Below are 14,638 nucleotides of genomic sequence, written 5' to 3' on the forward strand. Positions count from 1 at the left end.
ATAGTGACTTTTTCACCACTACAACTATATTTCCCACTCGAAAAGCATTGCGTGATTGGGTTACTGAAGTAGGTAGGCTGCATAATATGGTGATAATCATCGCTCGATCACAATATGGTGAAGGGAAGGCTTGGGAATGCAAAAGCTACCCTCACTTGTGAAAGAAGCGGGAGATATAGACTGCATAAGTCTAGAGAACGTGTAGATGTGGAGAAATTTACCGTACAAAAAAGAGATTGTGTCCTTTTCGACTTCAAGCGATTGAGTGTGTTGGTGTGGTTGAATGTCTATGTCATTAATGGAAAGCCAATCATGACTTCCTGATTTCAATGAGGACGTGCAATTATTGGCATGTTAAGTAAAGATGAGCTCAATTTGGTAGAAGAATTAACTAATCTCATGTACCGCCTAGTCAAATCATGAAAGTTCTTAGTAGGTGGATGAAGAGACTTTGACTACAGTGAAACATATTTAATGCCGTCAGAAGTTGAAAACTGAGGCAATGTGTGGTAGGTCTGTGATGCAACACTAATGAAGGTGATTGTTGATAATAACTATCTACAATGGCATCGTGAAGAATGGGAACAAATATGGTTAGTGACATAGTTTTTGCTCATCCTGATGTTTGTGCTATTGTTCTTGTTCCTTATGTTTTAGTCATTGATTGTCATATAAGACAAACAGATACAAAATGCCTTTTTTGGAGATAGTTGGTATAGTTCCAATGGAAAAAATTTTGCTGTCGCCTTTGCTTGGTTGAGAAACGAAAAGGAAATAAATTACCAATGGTCATGGATGTGTGAAACAGTTATTTGATCCAGAGAAGCTGCCGGGTGTGATTGTAACTGACAGGGAATTGCTCTTATCAACGCGGTTAGACAATATTTCCTAACTCGACTCATCTTTTATGTACAAGACATATTGGGAAAAATGTGGACAACTATGTGGGCAAGTTGACTAAAAATGAAGATATTGTCAAAGCATTTCGTTCTAGAGGTATAAGTTAGTGGATGCACAAGTGTTGCATCGATGAACAACGATTAAAAGAAATGAATGAAGCCTTTAAGTCTATGCCAGCTGTGTTAGATTATGTGAAATCTACTGGTTGGATCCATATTATGATAGATTTGTCAATACTTTTACAATGAACATCCTACATTTGGGCACAAGAACGACCAACATGTAAATAAAATTTTGAATTAATTAAATATAATTCAATTAAGTAAATGCATATTTTATAGGTAATGTTTTAATATGTGTTATCGTTATTATTTTTAATTATATTACAGGGTTGAAAGTGCTCATGCAGCCTGAAATCGTGGTTAGGCTTCGACAGGAAGTTTGGATCAATATGGCCAATTATTCATTCATTTTGGAGGCTCAAAAACGTGAAATAAAAGCCTCTTTCCAAAGGTCCCAGAACAGAGATCCTCATGTGACAGTGCTACATCTATTTATGTTATTGAAAGGTCGAGTATCACATAAGGCTATACGCTTGCTTGATAACAAAAGGTGCACAATCTCATGCATTTTCAATATGGTGAAATTGGTCCTCCAAACTCATGCATTTTCATCTGATCATCATTGTGACGAATGTAATTTTTCAAACTCCTGCAGAACGTCAATAGCTTGGTCAATATGGTGAAATTGGTCCTCCAAACTCAATTTTGATCGTACTTCAGGATATACTGGACGTAGATAGTGAGCAATCAAGTGGAGTCGCTGTAAAAAAAAAAAGTATTAAAAAATTATCATGAAACAAGATAATGGAAAATGATAACTTAATAAAACTTAGTAGATTTTACCGCTTCGGCAGTAAGTTGGTGTTGTCTTGGCATATATCCATTAGGGGCATGTTCAGGATTTTGCAACTTTGGATGTGAACATTGTAAAAACCATTGCATGTAGTCGGAAGAGCAATCCCATGGATTAGAAGCATCCTCACCTAGACGGTGCATACTTAAACAATGGGAAGAAGGATCATCCCAAAAGCACATCATAGATTCCGGATATTCAATGGAGTAAAAATGGGCCGGCTTGCTCTCCTTGTTTGGTGTAATTGGACACATAGGGCGAGTCTGTACATATCCAAATTGTCGTAGAACACGGTCTGGCATATACGGTTCAATTATGGAAGCGTAACGAATGCACCCATGATACAATGATAATGGTAAATTGTGTACTACATTGATACCATAAGGCACCCATATAACCTGTATTTAACATTATATTATTAATATTATATAAACAGAACTACAACAAAAAAAACTAATCAAACAAAAATATAAATATATACCTCTTGAGCTGTCATGCCATCTAACCTCCATCGGTGTTGTTGTAGTGTAGAAAGTAATTTCGGTGTCGGAGTCTGAGCATCCCATTTCATAGCGCGAGGGTGCTCACCGGGCACATAGTTAGAATTCGTCATGGGTCGAAACATTGGAAAGTGCTCATATATCCAAACCTTAAAATAAAAGAACACAAAAATGAAATTGAGAATATAAGTCAAACAATATTTAAATGTAAGAAATAAATTATCTCAAGAAGAGTAGATGATCCTGCTAGTTGCTTAGTCTCTGCTCTTGTAGCTTTGCCAAGTTCCCGATAAAGATAAGCAAGAGCTGCCGAAGCCCACGAGTACGACTTAACACTAACAAGGTCGCGTACTAGAGGAAATAATAGTGTGGATGCTCGATCTACAATTTTGTCAATAAATAAAGTGGACCCTAGTAATGTAACTAAAAAGCCTCTAGCTAGATCATCCGCACCATACTCATTTTTTGGATCCATCAAAGTCTCTCTAATTTTTGACAACTTAATTCCACCATGTGCATGTTCAAACTCTATTTCTTTTGTATCTATATTAAGCAATTTACCAATAAAAGAAAATAGTGAATTCCGTGATTCCTTTTGTTGCATTGGGTGGTTAATAGCAAGGCCGTTAATAGGAAGACCCAAAATCAAAGATACATCATGCAATGTAATTGTCATCTCTCCAAAGGGTAAATGAAAACTATTAGTTTCAGGGTGCCATCTCTCAACAAAAGCTGATATTAATGGTGCATTATGATGAGGAAACATGCATTCCCTCAAATGACCCAACCCAGTACTTTTCACTAATAGATACCATGCATCACGAGGCTCAAATCGAAAGAGATCAATCGCATGTGTTCGTGACTGAATAACCAAACAACCACGTTCAATCTGAGAAAGTGACCACAAATCAATTAAAATACTACCATATTGATATATTATTAATTGCTTTTTTCGATGCAAATCTGATGAAATTGTGATAACAAACAAATCTAGTACACATAAGAACTCACATTTTTCTCCCAAATGTAACACGCTACATGGCCTCGATAACCTCGTAGCAAATCTGTAGAAAGTGGCCATCCTGGTGCTGGTGCAGTCAACTTCCAATCAAAAGTGCGAGGACGTTTTAACCATTTACGTTTGCCGTTGTCTTCTTGAGATTGCTCTGGCTCGACAACATGCTCCTCATTCAAACCGCCAACACCCGAATTAGGATCCTGGGATGATCTCCTAGCCGCACGAGTAGCCCTGGCAGAAACTGTCACTGTCCTACCGTCTAAGCGAGTATTCTTTTTATTTTTATCCATCATCTGCATACATAACTTGATCATAAATAACTTTAAAGTAAACTACGACACATCATTAATTAATGAGTCATTGTGTGATGGCCAACTATAATTGAAAGTCAAAAAGTACAAAAACCTGTCACGCCAATAAGATCCCGCAAATCATGCCCACCCCCCACCCCCCCTCTCCCTTACCAAGTAAAAATTTTGACAGTCAAAAGTCGAGCATTTATAAACTTATTGATGCTGCTGTGAGTTACAAGCATGCAGCAAAGAAGAGATCTAAGGAACCGATTGATGCTGCTGTGAGTTACATTTTCAAAATTTCATGTCATTATGAGGGGTATTGCAAATGACAAGATTTTACGTTTTATTTAGCTAGAAAACTATTTCCGTTGTATAGATTTGGTAGTAATAGACATCCTCTGTTTCTTTAGTTGTAACATCTTTGACATTTTTTACTTTCACTACATTTTATCTAGCTGATAGTCATATACCTCATGTGTTTTAGCAAAGATCATCAAAAGTTAATATGTTGAGAATATAAGTTGAGACAAATCCAACACTAACATTAACATTTGTTTTTATATATTAGAAAATACTGTCACAATAAACAACACCATATCATTTGGTTCATCCCAAAAGTTCAAGTGCAAATAACATTTGGTTCAGCAAAATCACAGTAGCTAAACAATTAGCGAATAACAATAGATGCATTTGGTTCACCCCAAAAGTCAAAGTGCAAATAACAGCAGCTAAACCATTCAATAATTAAAAAAAAGGTTTCATATTAGTAGCTAAGCAATAACAACAGTAGCAGTGATGGGGATAGTAAGAAAACAATTTTGTAAGTTACAACAGCAAAAACTTGCTGGACCTCTAAACAGAATAATAGGATCCAAGTTCAGGGCCGTCTCATGGAATGTGGAGGCCCTGTGTTATTTATCAAAATGGGGCCCTTCAAAAAAAATTATAATGAAGAAATTATAATTTTTTTATTATTATTTATCATAAATCGTTCCTTACAATTTGATAAATAAACCAAAACTAAAAAAAAAAATTATAGTAGGATCTTTTATCTAAACAAAGCCATCCTTCTAGCATTATAGAAGTATATAATGAACCAGAAAGTTATATAATGTACGCAGAAATCAGAATTGCAAACAAAGCACACAAATCATGAAATCGGAAATTGCAGAAAATTAAAATTATAAGAACATTAAGAAGTACATATTATAAACTTTAATTTTAAATTATAAAAATTCAGAATCGCTAAATCAAATGTGGCAGAATTGAATTACAGTCTACAGAATTGAGGTCCTACGCATTATAGAATTACATAATGTAAGCAGAAATCAGAATTGCAAACAAAACACACAAATCATGAAATCGAAAATGGCATAAATAAGTTAATTTACCTTAAAAGTGAATACTTTGATAATAAATTAGCCCACAAATTCTTGATTTTTCACCTTCGAACTGACGAACTCCCACTATCAAATTCGCGACTTTGTTCGATTTTTTTTTTTGAGGATAAAAGAAATTGAATTCTTGGATATGAGTTGAGTGGGTTTGAATATGAATCGCAAATATATAGCAAAAAAAATTCTTCCCGTTAGATATCTCCATTTTAGGTGGTGTTCTTGATGGAAGGAGTAATGAAATTCAGAATTTTTTGGCTAAAATTATGGAAATGAGATATTTTTCTGAATAAAGAGTGTATTTTAATTATAATTTGGGAAGTTAGAATAATTTCAGCGATATTTTAGGGATTTTGATTTATGAAGATTGAAGAGGAGAGAGAACGGTGGAGAAGATCAGAAGAATGAAGAAGATGGAAAGTAATCTTTCTCTTCTTGAAACTTGCTGCATGCGTGTAGATTGTACAGCTATAAATTTTTTTTTTCCTTTTCTCCTTTCATTAGTCAACCAAAATTGGGCCCCAAATTTGTGAGGCCCTGTTCCACAGAACCGGGTGTACCGGTATTGGGCCGGCCCTGTCCAAGTTATATGAAATAGGATAAACCATTTCATCCAAGTTATATGAAATAGGATAAACCATTTCATCCCAGTTATATGAAATAGGATAAACCATTTCATCCCAGTTATATGAAACAGGATAAACCATTTCATCCCAGTTATATGAAATAGGATAAACCATTTCATCCCAGTTATATGAAACATGATAAACCATTTCATCCCAGTTATATGAAACAGTATCATTGATTTTGTTCAATTCACATGAAGCAGTAATTTAACCGGAGAACTAACAAAAATACAGCAATAATAAAATCAGAAAAACGCCACAATTTGCTCCAACGAAACACTATCAAAATGCCAGAAATTTAACAAAAATACAGCAATAAGAAAATCAGAAAAACGCAGCAATCAAAAAATCAGAAGAACGCATCAATTTGCGCCAACCAGCCAGATTTTTTCAAAAAAAAAAAAAAAACCGGAAAACTAACCGATTTGCTCCAAAGTCGTGAAATTTGGTTAAAAATCAAGACCCAATTCGCAAATTCGCAATCCAATAACACAATCACTCATGCAAATCACCCCAAAAGATAGAGAATTGGGTACTTTGTTCTTGAATCAGCCCCACTTTGTTCTTGAATCAGCCCCACTTTGTTCAAAATCTGAAGAGGGAAGATGGAGAGAGGAGTAGTTAGAGAGAGAATGGGGAAATCGCCCCATATGATGGAGAATTGGGTAATTGCTATTGAATCAGAAAAACTTCGAGAGGACGTTGAAGGAGGAAGAAGGAATGAGAGAGAGAGGGGAGTCATGAAGAGAGGAGCAGTTAGAGAGAATGGGTGAAATGGGTTTTAAGGCTAAAGGGTAATTTAGGTATTTTGTAGAGTTGTATTAGTAAAGTAAGGTTGTATTTAGCAACCATGTAAAATCGCCACTTAGATATGGTGTATGGTTGTCCACCTTCCACAGAGACCAAAGATTAAATTGTAAGGATACATTTGGGGTAATAGAATTACTTTCTTATTATAAACACAAAATCTTATGTATAATTGTTACACAATAATTTATTATGTACAGGTTAGATTCAACACTTATAATGGAGAGATTAGATAGAGCTTACGCGAGTAGGGAATGGCTCGATGAATTCCCTTCGACTGTTCTCCATAACTTCCCTATCATTAACTCTGATCATGCGCCCATCATGCTCCAAACGTCGCCCAGCTTGGTAAAACCAAATCGTCCTTACCAACTTGAAAGTTGGTGTCTTCAACACCCTGATGTTATAACCATTATCCACGAAATCTGGTTGATCCATGTGGAGGGGTCGGCTATGTATAGTATCGTGAGGAAAATGGATATGCTCCGTACTCGTCTGAAAACGTGGTGTTTGGATAAGCGGCTATTCTGGGGTGTTAATTGGAGGAAATTTTTTAATGAACTTCGAACGCAAGGTAACCAAGTCCAGAATATAACTCATGGAAATGCGTTGGTCCACCGTCACAGAGTATTATTAGATGAAGCATCGTTAGCCATGCATTATTGGCAACAACGCATAAAAGATCGTCACCTTCAACTTGGGGACATTCCATCAAAAAATTTGTTTAATAGGCTACGACAGAAGAAGCAACAAAATTTTGTTTACATGTTGCGAGATTCGGCAGGAGAGTGGAGTGATAATCCGCACGTAATAAGTCTTATGATTCAGTCATATTTTAAGGATATATATAGGGTTGTGGATGCATCCCCTCTTTCTAACACTCAACATGGGACGGCTATTGATCTTGTTCTCCGTGAACTACACCTTCCCCAACTTTCGGGACCGGATTCTCAGGCTCTCTTGGCTCCCATTACCAGCCTAGAAATTCGTACTGCGATGTTCGAAATGGCAAATGACAAATCGCCTGGGTTAGATGGTATGCCAGCCGAATTCTTCAAATTGCACTAGGATATAATTGGACATTCCGTAACTCAAGCGATCCAAAGATTTTTCACTTCGGGCTTCCTCTTGAAAGAATGGAACAAAACATTATTGGTTTTGATTCCAAAGGCTACCCCACCGGAGGAGGTTAGTCAATTTAGACCCATCGGTCTTTGTAACGTCGTTTATAAATGCATTGCAAAATGTATGGTTCACACGATGAAGCACCTCTTACCTAGCTTGATAGCGGACTATCAAAATGCATTTGTTCCCGGCCGTCATATGGACGATAATATTCTGATATCTCATGAGTTAACACACATTATTAATAAACAGAGATCGGGGACTCGTCATCTAGCCGCGTTGAAATTGGATATGAATAAAGCATATGATAGAGTTAGTTGGTTGTTCATTTTAAAGGTTATGCAAGCGTATGAGTTTCCAGCACATTGGCTTCGGTTAATTGAACAATGTATTTCAACGGTCTCATATCGGATTCTTATTAATGGTTCGGCCACTCAATCGTTTAAGCCTTCATGTGGGTTACGGCAGGGAGATCCGTTATCGCCGTACCTATTCTTATTCTGTATGGAGATTTTATCTCGTATGACTACACTGGCTACGAATATTAGTTTGTTTCGAGGAATTAAGATTGGTCAACAAGGGCCTACGATTTCGCATCTTTTCTTTGCCGACGATGCTCTATTTTTCTTTCGAGCGTCGGAGGATGCATGCCAAAATGTGAGCTCGATGGTCACTAGGTTCTGCAATGTTTCTGGCCAGGCCATAAATCTTCAAAAGTCTTTTGTGAAGTTTAGTCCGAACATTTCCCTTGAGCAGCGTCATCGCTTCAAAAGCATTCTCCAAATGGAAGACAAATCTTCGCTAGGGATATATCTGGGATCTTCTATTGACATTCAAGGGTCAAAAGTTCAACACTTTACCCCTTTGCTGGATATCATATCGAGCAAGATAACTAGTTGGAATTATAGCTTTCTGTCGCAATCGTCGAAGCTTATTATCATAAACTCTATTCTTGTGGCTACCATTATGAACCAGCTCTCTGTTTTCCCAATTCCTGCAACTATTATCAATAAATTGAATGCCATGATTGCTCAGTTCTTCTGGAAAAACAATTCGCAGATAGGCATTCATTGGAGAGCACAAAAGATCCTTCACTAGCCAAAAGGACAAAGAGGGCTTGGTATTCGTCATGTGGGGGCTTTTAATAAAGCTTTACTGATGAAAAAGGTGTGGCGCATTGTCCAGAACCCACAATTATTGATTTCAAAAGTATTCCATTCTACCAGTCCGTCCACTACTTGGATTCGCCCAACACTGAATAATATTTCATGGGGTAGATGGGGGCTTCTTATAGCCAGTCGCACGCTTCAGGACGCTTGTGTCTGGAAGGTTGGTAATGGAGTCTCTGTTATTTCCCTAGGAACACTACAAGAGGGGGGGTGAATTGTAGGTGTAGAAATAAACGTAACTTTTTGCGGAAATTTAAACTTAAACGAATAAACAAGCTAGAGGTACACAAGGGATTTTTACGAGGAAAAACTTCTTGGGCCCAACAAGAAGAAACAACCTCGACCACTAGGGATTTTAAACTCAACTCTTTCACTAATTAGGCCAAACAACTTTGTTACAACCTAATTCTAACTCGAGCCACACCTTGAGTTCCTAATGTTTAATGTTTTTAATTTTTCAGATTTTCAGATTTTTTATTTTTTATGAGTTTGTTCCTTAAATCCTTTCCCCCTTTGTCATCCTCAAAAAGAATAGACTCTGCGTGTATTGATGTATTGGTTTAACACCTTAAGACCATATGCAAGCACCATTGGTGGTTAAGTTAGAATTTCAAAGAGTAAACTTGCTCAAACATCAATCACATAATACTAGCCATTCCAAGGAAGAAATTATGCATAAGTAATCACAAACACAGACATAATAGCAAAAGTCATTGTTTATATATAACACTTGTTTCAAAATAAAACAAAGAAAGGAAAAGAAAAGGATTAAACAAAAGTCTTGTTCCTTGAAAAAGAAACAGGAACTACAAACTAAGAAAGGGAAGGGGAATGGTGTTCCTCTACAATCTCTTCTTCAACCACATCCTCCAGCTTCTTCATTACCTCCCTATGATTTTGTCCAACTCGTTCCTTCAACTCCTCCAAAGCTAGGGCCATAGTATCCATCTTCTTTTGTTGCGCAATCACCGTATCACTTAGAATCTTCATTAGACTTAGCATGTTGTCAGTTTTAGCATCCAAAGTCCAGTGTAGGTGATTATAGAATTTAATCATATGTTGTGCAGGAAGACAAACATCATTAACCCAGCTACAGTCATTCGGAGCAACTTGTTCCTTACCCTTGGAACCAGAGGCAGAAGGAAGATTTTGTGGAGGAACTGGAGGAGGGTGAATGGAAGGCTCATCAGTTTCGGGAGTGGAAACAGATGGAGAAGGGTTGTAAATGGGAGGAAGAAATGGTGGTGTTGGTGAAAGAGTTGTGGAGGTGGAAGCAAAAGGGTTAGGTCCTGTGATATCATCCTTAATCTGCTCAAAACTGGAAGGAACAGAGAAGGATGAGGGAGAGATGGAGGTTAGTTTTGTGAAAGGAACATAAAGCTTTGGTGATGTAGGTGGAGTGGGTTCCTTGAGAGTAGAGGGTTCCTGTTCCTCCGCATCAGAAAGGACTAAAGGGGAGTCCTTGTTGGACGAAACATAAACAAAATGAGCAATTTTAAAACGATAGCTCTTCCTCACTCTTTTAGGAACAGGAGGGGTAGGCTTTTTGACTATGTGTTTGCGCCTCTTTGATTTCGGTTCCTCCGGCTTAGGAACTTGTTCCTCCAAGATAACATCATCATCTTATTCCTCTATTTCAACCTTAGACATTTTCCTTTTGCTTGAGGAACTAGAAGCTATTCTCCCTTGAATGAGTACTCCTTCTTGGATAGAAAGATCAAGTCCATTAAGAGTCTTCTCATTCAAGATGTTCCCTTGCTTGACTCCTAAAGTAGGCCATCCAGTGAGTCTCACTTCAAAGTGATGAAGGAGAGAGGTTATCAATGCTCCATACCCAATGACACAATGATTTTCAATACAGTGGGTAAGATGTTGGATAAAGAGAGAAGGGAAGTTGATTTGAATGTGATGGTCCAAATAAAACATGTAACACATATCTAAGAGACCCACTTCATTCCTCTTTTCAGTGCGAGGAATGGTGCTCTCCATACTAGGTTGAACAAAATTTTGTGAAGAGGAGAGAGTAGGTTATGATTTATATTGTTTTGGCCAGCAGTTCCTCCAAAATATTCCACAATTTTGTCCTGAGGAAAATTTGGAAAAGAAACAGTTCCTTTCCGTTTAAAATATAAATCGGTTCCTTTGCAAGGAACTTCCCAAACTTTTCCCAATGTGGCTTGATTAAACTTAATTTTCTTTCCCCTAACCTCAGTTGTGCATAGTCCATCAACATTTGTAAAGTTCGCACAAAATTCATCCATTGCTAAAGGAACAAGTGCATTGTTAAAGGCGAATTCAAATAAGAATTCATGCCCTGTTCCTTTAGAATGGTTGTTAATTCATGAAATTCTACTTTATTTGCCCATTCTAGATCTACACAGAAACCCAATATATACCTAGATTCGCTTCTTTCAACCCGTTTCTTGGAAGAGGAAGAAACAATTTCTTTGGAAGGAACAGACGTAACTTCTTCTTCTTCCCCCTGTGTTTGTTCCGGGGTTTCTTCTTCATCATCTTCCCCAATTAATTTTCTTCTACGCATGCTCCTTCTTGGAGATTCTAATTGTTGTTCATTCATGGGGGTTTCTTGATTTTGGTCGATTTCTAGGGTTTTGGTAGGAGAAGGAGAATTTTCCATTTTTGAGGAGTTGGAATTTTTGGATGTTGGAAAAGGAGAGTTGCGTGAGGTTCTTGCCATGATTTGAGGAAGAGTTGAGGTTTTTATGGAGTGTGAAGAGGTGTGAAGAATTTTCGGCTATGGTGAAGATGAAAGGTTGGAGGAACACGATTTCTATTGAATTAAGGAGGGAGTTTGCATGTAACAGTGTCTTTGACATGCGGGAAAAATAAAACAAATAAAAAGAAAATAAAAAAAGAAAACGAAAAGAGAATAAATGAGAATCAAGATTTAATTAAATCTGATTCCTTTTATTTTGGGATTTTTCGAATTTTTCGGATTTTTATGAGTTTTAATTTTTGGAAGAAAAATAAATATAAGGAACTTGTGCTATAGGAACAGCTAGTGCTACATATCAATGTCCTTCATATCATGCATGTTTCTTTACCTTAGGAACAGTAAGGGGAGTATTATGTGACATTTGTGAGTTGTTTAATTCCTTTGAATTCATGTTTATGTTTTGTAACATTCCAATTTGCAATGGTCTTAGGCAATTAAACACAATTATTTTTAGCACACAAAGTCACTCAAATTGATTCAAGCATGGGGAATGACATAGGAACAATCACTTAATTTTTATTAACCCTAACTCAAGCCTTAATTTTTCATATCTATCTCTTTGCAAAGGCTTAGTTAGTATATCAGCAATCTGATTCTCAGTTTGACAAAACTCAAGTTTAATCAAACTTTTTCAACATTTTCTCTCAAAATGATGTCTGATATGTATATGTTTAACTCTAGAATGATGCACTGGATCTTTAGAAATACTAATTGCACTAGTATTATCACAATAAATAGGAAACAATAAAGTTTATTCCATAGTCACTAAGTTGTTGTTTTATCCAAAGCATTTGAGAGCAACATGCAGCAGCAGCTACATATTCTGCTTCAGCAATGGATAAAGCAACTGTGTTTTGTTTCTTGGTACTCCAAGAAACTAAACTATGACTAAGGAATTGTGCCATACCTGAGGTGCTTTTCCTATTTACAAGATCTCCAGCATAATATGCATCTGCATATCCTTTTAGCTCAAATGTATCACTTCTTGGATAGTAGAATCCAAGATCATCTGTTCCTTTAAGATATCTAAGAATTCTCTTCACAGTTGTAAGGTGAGACTCTTTTGGATTTGCTTGAAATCTAGCACACAAACCAACACTGAAAGCTATGTCTGGACGACTAGCGGTTAGATACAAAAGTGAACCAATCATTCCTCTATATTTTGTTTGATCAACACTTGTTCCTATGAAGTCTTCATCTAATCTAGTTGAAGTTCCCATAGGAGTGTGATTTATCTTTGATTTTTCGAGGCCATATTTCTTTAATAGTTCCTTTATGTATTTTTGTTGGTGAACAATTATTCCCTTTTCAGTTTGTTTGATTTGTAGTCCAAGAAAGAAATTTAACTCACCATCATACTCATTTCAAATTCATTACTCATGAGACTTAGAATTCTTTGCATAATGTTTCATTAGTAGCTCCGAATATGATGTCATCAACATATATTTGAACAAGCAAAATGCAGTTCCTTTAGATTTTAGGAACAAGGTTTTATCAACCTTTCCTCTTTTAAAATTGTTTTCTAAAAGGAACTTTGATAATCTCTCATACCATGATCTAGGTGCTTGTTTTAACCCATAAAGAGCTTTATCAAGCTTGTAGACATGATTTGGGAGATTATTATTTTCAAAGCCTGGGGGTTGTTCAACATATACATCTTCATTTAGATAGCCATTTAGAAATGCACACTTAAAATCCATTTGATATAGTTTAAATCCCATGTAAGCAGCAAATGCAATTAAAATTCTAATGGCTTCTAATCTAGCTACAGGAGCAAAGGTTTCTTCATAATCTATTCCTTCTTGTTGATTATAACCTTTTACTACAAGTCTAGCTTTGTTCTGACAATGGTTCCATATTCATCTAGTTTGTTTCTAAACACCCACTTTAAGCCAATTACTTTTTGTTGTTTAGATGAGGGCTAATGCCATACCTTGTTTCTTTCAAACTCATTTAATTCAGCTTGCATAGCATAATCCAATCAGAGTCAGTTAAGGCTTCTTCATGATTTCTTGGTTCCATCATTGATAGGAACGCATGAAAGCACAAAAGTTCCTTAACTGAGATCTAGTTTGCGTACCTTTGGATATGTCGCTGATTATAGTTCCATTGGATGTGACTTTTGTTGTCTCCAAGGTTTTGGTTGAAACTCTCTTATAGGAACATGTTGTTCCTCATGAGTTCCTTGAGTAGATGAGGAACTCTGATCAGTTGTTCTCTGTTAGCCTCGGTGGACTCTGTTCCTTCATTTTGAGGAACAGAACATCTTCTCCTCCTTGAGGAACAGGAACTATTGATGTTATTTTTCCAAATTCCTCGTTCCTTTCCTCTTTCACTTCTTCTTCTTCTTGTGAATCTGCATTTTTCTTACTTGGCTGTACCAATCCAATCTCATAGTCATCAACCTGTATGCTTGGATTGTATTTGTCAGATTCATCAAAGATTACGTGAATGCTTTCTTCAACACACATAGTTCTCTTGTTATATACTCTATAAGCTTTACTATGTGAAGAGTATCCTAAAAATATTGCTTCATCACTCCTTGCATCAAATTTTCCAAGATTATCTTTTCCATTATTATGCACATAACATTTGCAGCCAAATGTTCTAAAATAGGTGATATTTGGTTTCTTTCCAAAATAAAGTTCATAAGGAGTTTTATTAATGATAGGTCTCATCATGGCACGATTAATTATGTGACAAGCAGTATTAACAGCTTCAGCCCAAAAGTTCCTTGGAAGCTCACTAGCAATTAACATGGTTCTAGACATTTCCTCCAAAGTTCTATTTTTCCTTTCTACAACACCATTTTGTTGTGGTGTTCTAGGGGCAGAAAAATTATGATCTAGGCCATTATCTCTGCTTAAGTCATCAAATTTATAATTCTCGAATTCTTTGCCATGATCTGATCTAATGTGCATTATTTTATGACCACTCAAGTTTTGAACTCTTTTAGCAAAGACAAGGAACTCATCATAAGTTTCATCTTTACTAGTGAGAAAAATAACCCAAGTACCTAGAGTAGTCATCTACTAACAGTACATACCTCTTTCCACTTCTGCTTTGAATTCTCATGGGTCCACATAAGTCCATATGAATTAATTCTAATGGTTTAGTGGTACTTACAATCGTTTTAGATTTGAAAGAGGAT

At 36.5% G+C, this 14,638-nt stretch overlaps 2 protein-coding genes across 2 annotated transcripts; both read right to left on the minus strand.

Moving 5' to 3' along the window:
• Positions 1–1,766: 1,766 nt before the first annotated feature.
• Positions 1,767–2,428, minus strand: LOC130591379 (serine/threonine-protein phosphatase 7 long form homolog). The gene is made up of 2 exons (XM_057394676.1): positions 2,297–2,428; positions 1,767–2,213 (listed from the first exon to the last, which is right to left on the minus strand). Exons 1-2 carry the CDS (start codon positions 2,426–2,428, stop codon positions 1,782–1,784), a joined length of 564 nt encoding a protein of 187 aa, XP_057250659.1. The 3' UTR covers positions 1,767–1,781.
• A 77-nt stretch (positions 2,429–2,505) lies between these two features.
• LOC130591380 (protein MAIN-LIKE 1-like) lies at positions 2,506–5,796 on the minus strand. Its single transcript, XM_057394677.1, has 3 exons — positions 5,584–5,796; positions 3,327–3,626; positions 2,506–3,204 (listed from the first exon to the last, which is right to left on the minus strand). Exons 1-3 carry the CDS (start codon positions 5,794–5,796, stop codon positions 2,506–2,508), a joined length of 1,212 nt encoding a protein of 403 aa, XP_057250660.1.
• Positions 5,797–14,638: the final 8,842 nt, after the last annotated feature.

The sequence above is a fragment of the Beta vulgaris genome, chromosome 5, assembly GCF_026745355.1.
Source record: "Beta vulgaris subsp. vulgaris cultivar EL10 chromosome 5, EL10.2, whole genome shotgun sequence".
NCBI classification, from domain to species: domain Eukaryota; kingdom Viridiplantae; phylum Streptophyta; class Magnoliopsida; order Caryophyllales; family Amaranthaceae; genus Beta; species Beta vulgaris.